This window comes from Dryas octopetala, chromosome 5, assembly GCF_963921425.1.
Source record: "Dryas octopetala chromosome 5, drDryOcto1.1, whole genome shotgun sequence".
NCBI classification, from domain to species: Eukaryota; Viridiplantae; Streptophyta; class Magnoliopsida; order Rosales; family Rosaceae; genus Dryas; species Dryas octopetala.
In genome coordinates, this window is record NC_141370.1 from 16,397,931 (window position 1) to 16,413,565 (window position 15,635).

A 15,635-nucleotide genomic window follows, 5' to 3' on the forward strand; every position below is an offset into this window, starting at 1 on the left:
CTCCCCTTAATTAATGGCACAATGCGAGCAATTCTAACCCAGTAGTAAACACACTTGGCCAACTTCTTTAGCTGCCTATTTTCTTCATCCGTTATAAAGGCAATAACAACTGTTAGAAGAAGTTCGTGTTGCTTTCAGTTCTCACCAAATCACAACTGTTAGAAGAAGAAACACAAGAAATTAGAAGAAAGGATCAAACTTGGAAATGGGTTTCTACCCAAAACCATAATCAGAGAATCCGCGTTTCATTCGAGTGCTTTTTGTCTTGTAGACCCAGATAAGGAAACTCGCTTTATTCCCATATTATTTGCTCCATAAAGGGTGCCCAAATTAATTGGAGCCCAAGAAATTGTGTGAGTTTCACAACAGGCCTCCTCCTCTGTTGTTCTCTCTGAACCTCAAGATGATGTCTTTGCTTTTCTCTCTGAGTTTTTGTCTTGGCTTGGTGGGTGTGGCCATGGCAGCAACAGAGTCTACTAGTACGGCATCTAGGGAGCTTGACCGTACACCCACATGGGCTGTTTCTGGTGTCTGTGCTGTCATCATCATCGTCTCGTTAGCCTTGGAGAAGTTCCTTCACAAAATTGGAACAGTATGTATATATCTCTGTAACTCCAATTAAATCCCTTTCCATAATATCCTGTTTCCATGAAAAGTGCGTTTCTTATAATCTCTGCAGACTGTTTTGGTTTACATGGCTGACTATGCAAGTTGTAGAAGTAGATCGTGACTCAATTTTTTCTAGTTCTAATGATCATAGTTTGACTTTTACCCATTTAACTGATTTTGGTGACTGCTTGGTTTTCTTTCTCTGTAGTCAGCAATTTTGTCACCATTTACTATCTCTTCTGTTTTTCCCGGAAAATAAATTAGTTTTTCTTGTTATATTTTGGGCTCTTTCGACACCCTATTGTTCTCTTTGGTTGATTTTTTTTTTTAATTTTTATTTTGATCAGTTTGAATTGTGAATAACTTCTTCTTTAGCGGAAAAGAAAGTGTTAAGTGCTCGGGTTTAGATGAAAGGATAAAGGCTACCTATCAATATTTCTTAAATTAATTAAAGGGTTCATTGTCATGGCTGCTCTTATTATGAGATTGATAGTTTTAAATCTATTCTATCATTTGTTTTCATGTTCTTTGTCATTTTGGGTTTAGTTCTCATACAATTGCTTAATTTCTTGAAACTAGGAAGTTGATGTGTTGTTCTATTTCGTGAAAAGAACAATTTGTTAATTTGACAATGTTGCTATATGGGGTTCGTTTGATTAACTTTCTTCTTACCTAATAAATCTTTCAATGCAGTGGCTTACAGAAAGGCACAAGAGCGCTCTGTTTGAAGCTCTTGAGAAGGTTAAAGCGGGTAAGATGCAGTTCACATGTACTCATAATTGTGTTTATTTCATGAAACTCAGTGTTTCCAATTTGAATCTTTTCATGAAATGACAAGTTATTGATACACATTGGACTTTTGATGAAATTATTGCAGAGCTGATGATCCTAGGTTTTATTTCACTGATCCTGACATTTGGGCAGAATTACATTTCCAAAATCTGTATTCCCATAAAGGTTGCAGACACTATGCTGCCATGTTCTGTAACTACTACTACATCTGATGAGGAGGAAGACTCAACTGGTCACCGGAGACTCTTATGGTATGACCGCAGAATTTTGGCTGCTGCCGATAGCTCTGTTACTAAATGCAAGACGGTAAGTGTATCCTAATCTTGGCCATCGAACTTGAACATTTTGATTGACCGCAGAAAACTGATCATAGTGTTAATTATGAAAAAAAATATGTGTTTTATATTTTTTTCATATTGAATTTGTGAGTCATTTGAGCGTATGGATTGAACAATTGATTTTTTCTGAACCCCAAGGGTTCGATTAATGGCCGCGATCTTGCTCTAAGAAACTAAGCTCTTGAGTTAATTATCCTGAAAACAAGCTATTGTGTTCTACTTGGATGATAGCTAATCTGACTTTTGTTATCAGGGATATGAACCACTTATATCTGTCAATGGATTGCACCAATTACACATCCTCATATTCTTCTTGGCAGTCTTTCATGTGCTATACAGTGCTATCACAATGCTGCTCGGGAGGCTAAAGGTAGGGAAGTTCTACATTTGTGTCTATCTGTTTTTTTAATGATCAAATGTCTTTCCATAGGCACAGATAGTAAAGTTTCCACCACCAATTATATAGAAACATGAGTTCTGGATCCTCCATACAACAGGTGACCTAGAGAATATGGTTCAGAGTGGGAAATTGGCTAGATATAGACATAATTCTCTTGTGCCCTAACTAATGAACATGTTAATCAATCTTTTATTAACTTTGCATTTAATGATATATTCGGTATTTGCTGAGTGTTTCTTAATTTTTACAGATTCGAGGCTGGAAGCAGTGGGAGGCAGAGACTTCATCCCATAACTATGAGTTCTCAAATGGTATATGATCCCTTGAAGTACAGAAAAACATTTCTTATAACTTGAAACATTCCCTCGCTCTTCGACATAAATATCCCAATCTCATATCTTGATAGCTAGATCTATGTTGGAAGCTCAACTTGATTATGTTTTCTGGGCAGATCCTTCAAGATTCAGACTTACTCACGAGACATCATTCGTGAGAGCACATACGAGTTTCTGGACCAGAATTCCATTCTTCTTTTATGTTGTAAGCCATCTCAACTCAATTTCTGATTTTTTTTTTTTGGGAAATAAATATGCACCTAAACGTATATAAGCTTCCCACACTCCACCATTTCTACTCACACATAAGGAGTGCAAGAGGCTTCTGTTTTTTTTACTGCAAATAGCATTTCCCTTTGCCTTTTATTCCTTTTCTTCTGATATTTACAAAATAGTTCAGTAAGGTAGAGAGGTACAAGTGATCTTGTACTAAGACTGTGACTACTAAATCATGACTGCAGTAGTTCTAGTTATGCCCATAAGATGGCCATAACTGATACAAGGATGCCCTGAAGAAAAATATAGGGCATGTACACTTAGCAAAATGGAATCACATAGCCTAAACCTAGCAGGCTCTGATTAGTTAACTACAGTTTGGTAATCTCATGGTTTTTGTATTTGTGCTCATATATTATAACTGAACTTCTTAAAAAAATTTCTTTTGCAGGGATGCTTCTTTCGACAATTTTTTAGGTCTGTTAGTAAGTCTGACTACTTGACAGTGCGCAATGGATTCATCAATGTGAGTTTCATCAATTTCAGGAATTTTAGAAGTCCATATCGAATGTGTCATTTTATTTAATGGCAATGCTATATTTACAGGTCCATTTAGCTCCCGGAAGTAAATTTAACTTCCAAAAATATATCAAGAGATCATTAGAGGATGACTTCAAGGTCGTTGTTGGAGTTAGGTAATGCCAATATTTATTGTCTGTTTCTTATTATATCACCAGCTGTAGATTTCACTAGCCAATCTTGCCTTGATTCGTTCGGTATATAATATCCTGACTTTGTTTCTTCGTGTTGTTGGCAGTCCTGTATTGTGGGCATCATTTGTGATTTTTTTGCTTCTGAATGTTGAAGGTAAGCTACTTCTTGTTAGAAAAAGCCTTTTATGTTATCTTGCACTTTATAGTTGAATGAAGTTGATTGACTTGATTGTATAATAATGTTCTTTCAGGATGGCAGGCACTATTTTGGGCATCCTTGATCCCTATCGTTGTAAGAAATCATTTTTCACTAAAAAAAATCCAGATTAGTTGGAATATTTGAAGTTTCTGACCCTTTACGTAAATGCAGATAATCTTAGCTGTAGGAACAAAACTTCAAGCCATCCTGACTATGATGGCTCTAGAAATTACAGAAAAGCATGCAGTGGTTCAAGGGATTCCTCTTGTACATGGCTCCGATAAATACTTTTGGTTTGGTCGGCCTCAGTTGCTTCTTCATCTCATCCATTTCGCGTTGTTCCAGGTATTGGATTGCCTTTCCTTTTGCAGACTTTGGATCTGAGACTTGCTCTTTACCAGAATGGAATTATGTTATGTAATTTCTTACATGCTAAAAGTCAAATCATGAATGAAAGTAGAAAAAACTGTTATTGCTTGATGCAATTGCAAACTTTAAGTGATTATACATCTATGTTATTTAGGTCAGGAGACAACCCTTGAACCGTAGTTTCAGGAGAGCAAATTTGCTCACCACCTACCTTAATAAAAGCCATCTGTCCTTTAAGCTAATCATGGTTAATCATAGAATAATTAAACAATAAAAATACTTATTTCATTATTTGTCTTCCCAAAAAGTTGAATTAGTTTAGGATTAAAACAAAAACATAAAAAAATAATAATAATAAGAACCCACTCCCATTAACTTGAAGATTATACCCCGATCTGCAACTCCACCCCTCCCTCCATCTTTCCAGCGACCGAGCCGTCCGGCCACCACCCTCCCATCCGCTCTCTTTTTCCTCTCTCTCTCGTTTATTTGTCACTTGGTCCAGAAATTAGAGGCAACCTTGCAGTTGCTGATTGCAAGGGATGGAAGCTGGGTGAGGGATGGAGCTTCAACATTTTGGTCATAAGCATCTATTGGATGTTCAAGAAAGAGTAGACAAATGATGCTCGGCTAGTTTTTTGAAATGGGTGTGAGGAACCAGTGCATGGACCTAGCAGAAATATGACATAAAAATATAAAATGGGATATTTTTGTGCTTTGAATCCCAACCAAGGACGAATTCAAAGCCATGGACATCATCTGAGCTATATAAATATGAATGGGCAATCAAAAATCTAATTGAACAATCATTTGCACAACTCCGGCCAACAACTGGCTTCGGGACTGCCGGAGTTGAGAGGATGGGTCACTGGAAAGATTGGGGAGGTGTGAGGTTGATGGTTTTTGGGAAGATAAATAAGTATTTTTTATTATTTACTTATTTTCTCTCCCATCACTCTAAGCATGTAAATGTATTTATTATTAGTTATTAACTATAGTTAGGTTATAAGACAGATGTCATATGTTGAGATAGATGGTGATGCTCACCACCAAATTAAGGTGGTGAGCAAATGTGCTCTCGTAGTTTCAGTGTTAATGAGTTACCCAATCTTAATGCTGACTACTATCTAAATCTTGTATCTGTCCTGCATATGATCAATCTCTGGATATATAGCAATCTCATTTTCTCTTTTATAATTGTGACTGTCTAATCAGTTTTCTGGTACATGCAGAATGCATTCCAAATAATATACTTCGTGTGGATATGGGTAATGAACTGTTCCCACTTAATATTTCTATCACTCTCTTAGAAGTGTGTCTCATGGCTAATACTGAAATCTTGAATGACGACTTTTCTGCAGTATTCATTTGGGCTGAAATCTTGCTTCCATGCCAATTTCAAGCTTGCAATTGCAAAAGTAATTTTAGGGTAAGCATTAGACTTTGGTCAATAACTTATCTTCATTTTATATTGTTGCTTGGATCTAATGGGAGTGATGTGTTATACAGGTCATTTTTGAGGTTAATTGGTTTTGCCTAGCTTAAAAAGGGCAAATATTTATACTTCCTTGGATTGATATGTAAAATTAATTCGGCTGAGTGTTTTGCAGGGGTGGGGTTCTATGTTTGTGCAGCTACATAACACTTCCACTATATGCCCTTGTAACTCAGGTATTATCTTCTTTTTCAATCCTGATTTTCTTAGTGTAGTCACTTGATTCTTTGGGACTTAGATAGCATTTACATTTAGACTTATGATGGAATGATCAAGAAAGAAGACTGAATTCAATTTCCAGCACTCCATTTGGTGCCAGTAATGCTCTCAGCAGCCAGCCAATCTTCTCAGTGATTGCTGATTTGAACTACTAAACTCAGTAACATAGCAGGAGAAACTTGAAAGTTATCATCTTCAAAAAATGCATATCTTATAAATCCTTTATGTTATTATCTCTCTAAGTTGTATGTGATTAAACTGGATGAAAATTGTTGTGGCGAACATTGCAGATGGGTTCACACATGAAAAAATCCATCTTTGATGAACAAACATCCAAGGCCCTTAAGAAGTGGCACATGACTGTGAAAAAGAAGCAGGGTGGCAGGGGAGCTAAGTCCCCTACTCTAACCCTGGGTGAAGGCTCGACTATTTCAACGGTGCACACCTCAGGACCCACACTACATCGTTTCAAAACAACCGGTCACTCAACCCGCTCATCTTTCTATGAGGATCACGAGACATCTGATCCTGAAACCGATCCCTTGTCACCCACATCATCAACAAACCTGATTGTAAGAATTGATCTTCCTGAGCAAGAAAATGAAATAGATGAAGGCCACCCGGAGGAACGAACCCGTAAAGAAGATGACTTCTCATTCGACAATCCCGCCCTAGGAAAGGAACCATGAATACAGCACAGCAGCAATGGCATCTCATTGTGTTAAATTTTTGTTACTAGTGAGAAATATTATTGAGATTATTGAAATGCAGCTACATGTACTTGCATATCTTGTACATTAACTTGATTGTTCAGGCATTAGTAGCTGTAAATCAACACGTAAGAGTCTTTGTACTAGCTTGATTTTGCTTAACGATTTAGTTATTTAAAATTGAATGCAAAATCTTATCCCTTTCTTTGTTTCTCTAAACTATAACTCTTATCCAAGCTGATATACTTATTGCCACATAAATAGCATGTTCTACTACCAACCGATCAATCCAACACCACTTGATATAACAAGAATTCATTTGATTAATAGTTCAAATTGACAGTTTAACAGCATAACATAATACGCTGGACAATGGAGCATTTCTCATCGTGCCTAAAATTAGCTAAATTGTGGGAATAGTAGAGACATGAACAGATAAGTGTTTCTGTCCTGTCTATAGTCACAGTTACCTACCCTAATTCATGGGCGTGGCTTTTATATAGTGGTATTGAAAAATGTCAACTCATCATTCATGTTCAGAACCAGCAGGCCATTACATACCGGGGGCGCACATTCAGCCAACCCAAAGATTTTCTTTTAGTGTAATAAGCTTTATGAAGACTAGCTGTCCTCATATAAAATGCTCAATCATTTAAATAAAGTTTCCAGATTCTCAGAAAGCTCTTTTGGTTGTGGTCACATTCTTTCAATAGTGGAAACATTAGAAGTATTTTGAAAATAAAGAATAGGTGGACCACATGATAAAAGATTCACTTGATCAAACCCTTTGTAGTCAGATAGGTGCAATCATCCGCCAAACCTGGTATTTTTGCATCTATAAAGAATTAGAACCCTAATGTCTAAGTTTAAAACTCGTCTCATGTTCATGTTTTTACTCGTGAATCGTACCAGTTTACTATTGTTTACAAGGCAATAGTTGAAGAGTTGTGTTTAGATAATTTTGCCCCATTATTATGCAAGCAGTTAGACAAAATGCTTGCACCATACGGAATTAAATTTGGCTCTGCCTTACCCACCTTCCCCTTAATACCCAACACATCAACACATCAAATAGTCCAACTGGTTCTGCTTGCAATGTCTCTAATCCTAAACCCATTTCAAAGAAACTGCATGCCCTTCTTACCCACCTTCCCCTTTTCACCCAACACATCAAATTGACAAATTGTATAGTTTCTTTCTGCTTCCATCTTTTATGGATCAGACTCTGTTCTGGTTTCTTTCACATCAATGCCATGAACCTGTTGGGTTGGTATCAATAGTACTATTCTCTTTTCCTGTAACACATATCAAATAAAAAGTTCATTTATAATTAATATGACATATAAATATATTTAATGGTTTATAAATTTATATTTTAGTATGAAAGTAAACTCGTGAAAATCTAAAAGTTAAAGGTATATTTGTTTATATATATACCTCAACATTCATGCATCACTGCTGTGTCACAGACTACTTGTCTTAAAGTAAGACCTTGGATAATTATATCATAAATGGGTCCTAATTAAGTCCCAATGCCTTTATGGGAAGCTATTAATTAGTAATGGGTGCACAACATGTGCAGAAAATGAGACTTTCACAGAAGAGGATAAGACTGCAAACCGATCAACTAGAACATGCATGCATTATTATTTAAAGTCATTTTCCATGTCAAAAAGGAGAGGGAGATGGCCCAACTTGGGAGACAGTTGCATATGTTGAATTTGGTTTTACTCATCCCCAGTGGGATTAGCTTTTTAAGAAATCTGTAGTATTATGAGATATCCAGCTTGTCAGTAGCTCCCAGATAGACCTTTATGTAGATAGACCTTTATGTGATCCATGATAAGCTCCCAAGTCATATCAATTCACAAAAATAAGGTGTACATGCTTGTACTTACACCAAATGAATGACTAAATTCAACCTACTAATTGAATTAGGACAAACCAAGCGGGCTAAAATTAAATCCATCTTAATAATTGAGTTGGAAATATAATTTTTTTTGCCCTCACTGTAAATTTGAATTATTGATAAAACTGACTTGATGTGAGATTATTTCTAATTAATAATGAGATAGCCAGATAGGACATTTTGAGCCTTGTGGTGATGTTATTGTTATAAGATGAACTTAACGATGGCTTAATTAATAGACTTTCTATCAAACCCATCTAATTGATAGAAGTGACTGAGCATGCATCCTAACTCTTTCAAGATATATGTGTGAGTATAATTAGGTGTCGTATGTAGATGAGATGAGTAAGACATATTAACAGACACTCAAGATGTGTTATAATTATATTAGGTCGGTAATATATACACTGAATATAAAGGTTTTGTTTAATCCATTCTATGTTTATAGACAAATTATTGTGCAAATTATGTTTATATTAGTTTAGAAAGATGCTAATTATCTAGTATTTTGGAAAGAAAATTCTAAAAGAGACACAATTCCATATTAGTTAGTAAAATACCTTAGTCTTTCATACTAAATGAGCAAGCTAGCTACCTTAGAGAGAGACCACAACGTGCTTGTGTCTGACATAGATTCATAAAATGCACATGCTTGATGCAAATGAATTCTCATTTTTCATTTTCCAAGTGGATTCAGCATATTTTCAATCCGTTTTAGTTTTTTTTTTTTTTTACATTTTCATTTCGACAAAATTTCTTATTTTAATATGTATAATTAGCATTTAGGATTTTAACTCTTGAGTTTTAACTAATAAAAACCACAGTCTTTATATATGTTTATATGACATCTTAAGGTGCATTTCTATGGGTAAATTAACCTTTCTATCATTGCCTAAAGATAGTGTTTAGTTAGAACTTAGAAGTTAATATAATAAAAGTGAATTGGCTTAAAGGTTGATTCGAAACCAGAAAGAGCCATTAGGAGAACCATAGAAAAAGTTATGTCCACAACTCCACACTTTAATTTTTCCTATAATATAATTAGTGTATATTATCTTGTTAGTCTTGTTCACTCAAGAAGATGTTACCTTTCCTTTCAAAAATAAAAAATGCTACCTTTTCATATTCTAAATTGAGGGGTTAAGGACCGGGAACACAAAAGATAACCATATTAATTAATTAATTGAAGGATCTTAATAATTGCAATTAAAAAAGTGATTAAATTGTGTAATTAAAACAATAAAAAGCATTGGTTGTCTTTTGGTAATGTACCAATGTGTACAAGAAAAAGATAAATGAAGAAGATAAGAATAACTTAAATATGAAAAATAGTCCAAAGCCACTGCCACGTGGACCAACCTGGGCGACCCACTCTGCCTACCTCTCTTACCCTATCTTCTCCAAATATACATTTTCATTTCTCTTTCAGATCCACCCAACCCAACTCTGCTATACTCTCTCTTTCTCTCTCTCTCTCTCTCTCTCTCTCTCTCTCAAATTGTTTGTATAAAAACCTCCCCAGAAGCTAAAAATTCCCAAACCCCCAAATTCAAAAACCTACTTGAACTCTCCAACCCATCTCTTTCTTTCCTTCTCTGACTCTCCCAAAAACGTACGGACAAAAGAAAACATTAACCGGCGCCGTATGAGTCATGACTCGCTCTCAAAGATTTCTCAGCACCAGCACCGCCAACTTGGCCGCGGCGCCGCCTCCTGAGGCGGTGACTTTGGAGTCGGACTTCGTCGTCATACTCGCGGCGCTGCTCTGCGCCGTCATATGCGTGGTGGGTCTTCTAGCCGTGGCGCGCTGCGCCTGGCTGCGCCGCGGCTCTGAAGGTGGCGGAGCCGGGACCGGCTCAGCTCAGTCGGCGTCGGCCAACAAGGGGCTGAAGAAGAAGGTCCTCCAGTCCCTCCCCAAGTACACTTACAGCGGCGAAGGCTGCGGAGCCGGCTCGGCGCCGAAGCTGGCTGCTTCGGAGTGCGCCATATGCTTGGGGGAGTTTTCGGATGGGGACGAGATCAGGGTGTTGCCGCAGTGCGGGCACGTGTTCCACGTCGGATGCATCGACACGTGGCTTGGGTCCCACTCCTCGTGTCCGTCGTGTCGGCAGATACTGGTGGTGGCTAGGTGCGACAAGTGCGGTCAATTCCCGGCCATTTCTGAAGCTGAGCTGAAGGCTCGACAAGATCGTAGCATCAACCATAATGACCATTCTGCCCCTCCAGCACCCATTGCCACTAATTCTACTAGTACTACCACTACTAATAGTCGTAATAGCTTCTTACCTTAGAAAATTTTTCATTACCCAAACGGCCAAACCCACTTTTTTTTTTTTTTTCTTTTATTAATTTCCCTTTTTTCAATTTGGGTTTCTTGCTCTCAATCTTTGTGTATAATAGAATCAATGTATCATCATCTTGATCTTCATCTGCACGTTTTTTTTGGACCAATGCAACAATTGGGTTAATTATTTTTTTTTTTTTTTTGGCCTTATTGGTCCTCCAATGTCCACACTCCCTATGTTTCAGCAAAGAGTGATAATTAATTAATATTTCATTTTTCAAATGCATGAATTTCCCACTCCCACTCTCCCACTTACATATGGTTCTTCCGACCAAATTTAATAAACTATGAAAAGAATTGCATGGTTTTAAAGGAATCCAACTATCAAGGGTCAATATGCAAACACCAACTACCAAAAGGGTCAATGGGGTCATAGATGCTTGGAGATTACGGAATAGAAAATTTTAAGGCCAGTACACTCTAGTTGAAGCACAACCATTGCTCTTATTTGGGGTTTTAATTATTTCCACTTTTGTTAAACTTTTAGAGAGCACTTCTTGCAACTTGGAGTGGTTTGACGCTAACAACTCAAAGGTTCAAAATGCTGCAATCTTGTGCCATCCATTGTTAAAGCAGCCAACAGAATCATGACAGGGTTATATTGTGTTTTGATTGATGCTACAATTTCTTCAAGCTGAAGCATGGTTTGTTAATGGAGAAAAGATACTCTTCCAAGCCTTTTGAGGCTAAGCTTTAAGCTCTATTGCAATAACTTAGTCTCTTCTTTCCCCATTTATTCAATTTTTTAAGAGCAAAGTGATAAGACATGGTTTTATCTCAACCCCTGAACATGGTGAGCTTGTATAGAGAGTGCTTGCTGATGTTACTTCATCCTACAAAAAGCACATCAGTTTCTACCTTTAGGTTAGTTTTCAAGTGACTTGGTTTAGCGATGACAAAGAGCAAATTAATAAATAAATCAAAAAGAAGAAAAAAAAGTGATACGGCCCGCGTGTTATATAAGTTGAGATTATATTTTCAGGATAAGGATGTGTATTGAGAATACTTTTGTAAATAGCAAAAATCGTTTTGAGTGTCTAGGTACATCGATAAAATATCTTTCAAAATTTGAGGAACACTTTGAGTAATTTTTTGGGAGAATTACCTAATAGATGTTTTGTCAAGCTATCAAATGAATATATAAAAAGCACTAGAATTTTAAAATGTTCAAAATCACTTACCAAACCTAAATATCTCACCGGTCAAATGGAAAAGAAAACCTTAAAAAGCAATATCCGATATTTACAACCTTATTCTTGGCATCCATGATTGAGAGAGCACTAACCAAAGTACCAGCTTGTCAAAGTTAATTCAGTGTGAATAGATTAATATTGATCCGCCGCTTTAAGTCACTATATTCAAACCATGTTACACGGTTCACAGTCATTCAAAAGCTTAAAGCCTAATATATATATATATATATATATATATATAAACCCCCCTATTCTTCTGCCCACTTTCTCCTACCACGTCCTAATCTCCCCACTAATAAAAACTTGACATCTCCTCCAGCAAAAACTCACCTTTCCGGTTGACAAGAAATAAGACGGGCAAGAGTCAAATTTGGCTACCCTGTTTTTATCCAAAAGAAAGAAGAAAAACAATAATAATACCAGCATTTCTACCACAGTTGTGAATAGGGATTTTCAACAGAGTCAAGATCCATGCAAGTTAAACCCTTGGGTTAGTCCAAGTGATGAGGATGAGTGGAGTAAGAGTTAAGATTAGACTAGATCCAGAATTTGATTCCTAATGTAACAAAATAAAAATAAAAATCCATGCAAGTTTGATCTACTCTTGGGCTTTTTTTTGTTTTTTCTCATGGCTAAGATTAGAATGTGTACAAAGAACCAGCCGATATGAAAAATATTTTTCCGGCGCACTTCGAAGTAAAAATTGCAGCAATCACAGAGACAATGCAGGCCATTTGGTTAACATGCCTTAGCAGAAACTTCAAATTCATATGTTGGTTTACGTATCAAAGTTTCAAATCATCATAACACACCACAGCAAATTGTGCTCATACAAAAATGTTCAAAGACATCTAATTGATTCTCCCTCCCATATGTGAAGTACTATTCTAATATTCTAACATTTCCACTGTTTGAATAGAAACACAAGTTTCTTACAGCTCTAAAGGACTGGGCACACTTACGGGCATTGACTCTTGTAGACCTCCCTCTGCAGCACAAGAGAAGAAGAGAGCAAACGAAGCACAACATATTTCTAGAAAGCTCATCCACCTTTTTCTTTGCGTAAACAAGATTGCTGATTCCCCACTCGTTACCAGCTTGCAAACATAGTCCAATGAGATTCAGCAATGTGGAATTACTTACTCATCTTAAACACTGATAGTCCCTTCATCGCATCCACTTTCCTCTTCATCATCACTGCTGCCCCCAAACATGGAAGCCATTTTCAAGGCCAGCTTTGCAGCCATTTCTCTTCTCTGAAAATCAGGCATCAATCTCAAGCTGCCGCGCATGTTCCCAATCTCAGACATCAACTGTTCCAAATCCTCAAACTCAAAATGTGTGCCCTCATCTTGTTCTTGGGTTTGGTCAAGTTCTGTGCCCTGGTCAGGTTTTTCTGCATTGGATGCCACTCCCTTGTGGATATCATCATGCAACTTAGCCGTCGATGATGAGGTATGTGGCTCCTCCTTATCACAACTGGTTTCATTCTCTTGATTGCATTCTGGGACAAGATTACTTTGAGAAGCCAGTCCTCCCATATTTGAGGTTCCAGCAAAACCATTTGCAGAAACCCATCCTTCATATGTGTCATCATATGGTTCAGCTGAAGTTGCCGAACCCGCCGATAGGACTTCATACTCAAATTCATAATCAGATTCTTCTTCCGACAAGTCTAACAGAGAGGATTAAAACATTTAGCATTCCACTTAAAATGTAAAATATAAACCAAATGGAAGTGGTATATAACCTTCTCTTTCAGGTAAAGATGGTTCAATAATCTTATCGCCTGATTTCAGAATCATTCCAGGCCACATATGTGCAGAAAGAGCACCAAAGAGTCGTTCAAGACCTTGTGAATCGCCATCAACTGACAAACCTGTGAGAAAAGCACCTTTATCTCAAAAGATGCTAATAAGACAGAGCAAAAAAGAAAAAAGTATACGATGTATTGCACAATCAATATCTTTGTTTATCATGATTTCACTTTGGCTGATTCTCAAGCTAACCAATTTCCTTTCTATTCTTGAAACTGACATGTGAACTCAAGGAATACGCAACCACTATTTTTTTTTTCTTACTCAGGTACACATGATGTGAAACTCCTACTTCTCTTAAACTGCTTCATCTGTCCATCATTACAAAGATTCATGTCAAAATGGTATGCCCTTATAATTTGATAATCATGGTCATCCTTTACATCGTTACTGACCTTGTGAAGCGACACTGAAATATAACTTGTTATAGCTTTTGCTGTCATGATCACTAAAATTTTATCAAGCATGAGTTGCAATTCCTTTCAATCATCCTTACTGTACCATGAAAATTTCTACCTTTGAGCAGAGTACCTTTTATTCCTCAGTTTTGTATATATCTTGCCACAAAATATTAAGTCAGAAAGAAGGCCCTTACATTTGTCAAAATCAACATTCGAAGCACAAGCTTCAATGTACTCAATGTTATTCTCAGTGCACCATTCCACACATGACTGCCTAGCCTCCCACGATGGTTCTTCATCCCCCAGTAAACTGCTTCCTTCAGTTTCAGAGATTCCATACTCAGTGAAGTCTGAATGGGAATCAGCAAATGGGTCTGCAACCTTCTTCTGCAGGCGTCTTCTATATTCAGCATGAACCGGGTGACCCGGGACAAGATCGACTTTATTCCCTATGCATAATAGTATATCGAATTTTTGAAGATCAGTACGAGATACCCAATTCTGAAGTGCAACAAGAGACGGCAACTGCACATAATGCGAGCAAATGAAGATAAAAACTGCATCAACATGCCATGTTATCTAAAGCATTAACAAGTAAACAAAGTCGAAAAGGATGAGTGGCAAGAGAGACCAACCTCAGTGGTGTCAAAGACCAAGACCAGGGCAGCCAACTGGTTATACATTGGGAGGGACCCAATGGAAAATCCATCGTCCAGATGAGCCATCCATACCGAAACATCGGCTGTGTAGTACTTGGTAGAGATAGTCCACCTAATTTGTTTGAAAGAAAAATCATCATAAATTTTCATAATTCACATTTCAATAGAATTAAAAATGAATTCTTTTTACCCAAAATGTAAAATTTACATACCCATGAACTGACAGTTGAGATGATGATGAAGAATCAGATGCATCGTCGAAATCCAAAGCGAGTAATCCTATAATCAACAAATTGAATTTAATATTAATGAAGGCAAAAAGGGTTTGGATCATTTATTAAATAGAGAGAGAGAGAGAGAGAGAGAGAGAGAAGCTTACGAGAGAGGAGAGTGCGCTTGCCGACGTTGGGGGAACCGACGAAGAAGATGCCAGGTCTCTTCTCCAGAGAATCTGGTTCCTTTACTTGGGTTTCCATTGGTTTTGAGTTTTAGACTGATGAATTTTGGATCTAAAACCCTAACACTGCCTCAGGTTGATTGTGGTGATGATGATGGTGGTGATATGCACTGAGTTTCTCAGCAACTTTCCTATTGCTATTGCTTAAGCTGCAGCAGAGGGATCGGCTTGGGTAGGGATGGCAAAATTCCCCGCCCCCGAAAATCCCCGTGGGGACCCGCCCCGATTAAGCGGGTATGGTAATACCATCCCCATCTCCGCCCCGCCCCGTATACCCGTTTAATAAAAATATTATATTACATAATTATATTTTAATTTATTTTCTTAATTTTTATTGCATATCTTTAAAATTTAATAGTGTTCTCTTTATGATTTAGTATTATTGTAATATAATATGATGAATTTTAATGTATTTCATCTATTATATTATATATTTATATTAATTTGATATGTTATTAAT

The 15,635-nt window shown here is 37.1% G+C and overlaps 3 protein-coding genes across 3 annotated transcripts; 2 read left to right on the forward strand and 1 right to left on the reverse strand.

Annotated features, from left to right (window-relative positions):
- Positions 1–6,606, forward strand: MLO10 (Seven transmembrane MLO family protein). Its single transcript, XM_086243241.1, has 15 exons — positions 1–592; positions 1,303–1,360; positions 1,487–1,707; positions 1,993–2,109; positions 2,390–2,450; positions 2,591–2,679; positions 3,142–3,216; positions 3,297–3,385; positions 3,508–3,557; positions 3,655–3,695; positions 3,774–3,947; positions 5,204–5,239; positions 5,333–5,400; positions 5,582–5,642; positions 5,976–6,606. Exons 1-15 carry the CDS (start codon positions 404–406, stop codon positions 6,372–6,374), a joined length of 1,728 nt encoding a protein of 575 aa, XP_086099367.1. The 5' UTR covers positions 1–403; the 3' UTR covers positions 6,375–6,606.
- Positions 6,607–9,750: 3,144 nt separating this feature from the next.
- LOC147284954 (RING-H2 finger protein ATL8-like) lies at positions 9,751–10,738 on the forward strand. Its single transcript, XM_086244587.1, has one exon. It carries the CDS (start codon positions 9,957–9,959, stop codon positions 10,593–10,595), a length of 639 nt encoding a protein of 212 aa, XP_086100713.1. The 5' UTR covers positions 9,751–9,956; the 3' UTR covers positions 10,596–10,738.
- Positions 10,739–12,589: 1,851 nt separating this feature from the next.
- On the reverse strand, positions 12,590–15,341 carry LOC147284955 (GTP binding protein). Its single transcript, XM_086244129.1, has 6 exons — positions 15,098–15,341; positions 14,931–14,997; positions 14,695–14,830; positions 14,254–14,584; positions 13,592–13,720; positions 12,590–13,516 (listed from the first exon to the last, which is right to left on the reverse strand). Exons 1-6 carry the CDS (start codon positions 15,192–15,194, stop codon positions 12,990–12,992), a joined length of 1,287 nt encoding a protein of 428 aa, XP_086100255.1. The 5' UTR covers positions 15,195–15,341; the 3' UTR covers positions 12,590–12,989.
- Between the last annotated feature and the right edge of the window lie 294 nt (positions 15,342–15,635).

What these genes read in the sequence shown, in the direction of transcription:
- MLO10 (XM_086243241.1), top strand. Translation starts at nt 404, where the DNA reads ATGATGTCTTTGCTTTTCTCTCTGAGTTTTTGTCTTGGCTTGGTGGGT. An exon ending in TCCTTCACAAAATTGGAACA is followed by an intron (nt 593 to 1,302) that starts GTATGTATATAT and finishes CTTTCAATGCAG; the next exon opens with TGGCTTACAGAAAGGCACAA. An exon ending in CTGTTACTAAATGCAAGACG is followed by an intron (nt 1,708 to 1,992) that starts GTAAGTGTATCC and finishes TTTTGTTATCAG; the next exon opens with GGATATGAACCACTTATATC.
- LOC147284954 (XM_086244587.1), top strand. Translation starts at nt 9,957, where the DNA reads ATGACTCGCTCTCAAAGATTTCTCAGCACCAGCACCGCCAACTTGGCC.
- LOC147284955 (XM_086244129.1), bottom strand. Translation starts at nt 15,194, where the DNA reads ATGGAAACCCAAGTAAAGGAACCAGATTCTCTGGAGAAGAGACCTGGC. An exon ending in TCTCAACTGTCAGTTCATGG is followed by an intron (nt 14,831 to 14,930) that starts GTATGTAAATTT and finishes CAAACAAATTAG; the next exon opens with GTGGACTATCTCTACCAAGT. An exon ending in GAATGTTGATTTTGACAAAT is followed by an intron (nt 13,721 to 14,253) that starts GTAAGGGCCTTC and finishes CTTTTCTCACAG; the next exon opens with GTTTGTCAGTTGATGGCGAT.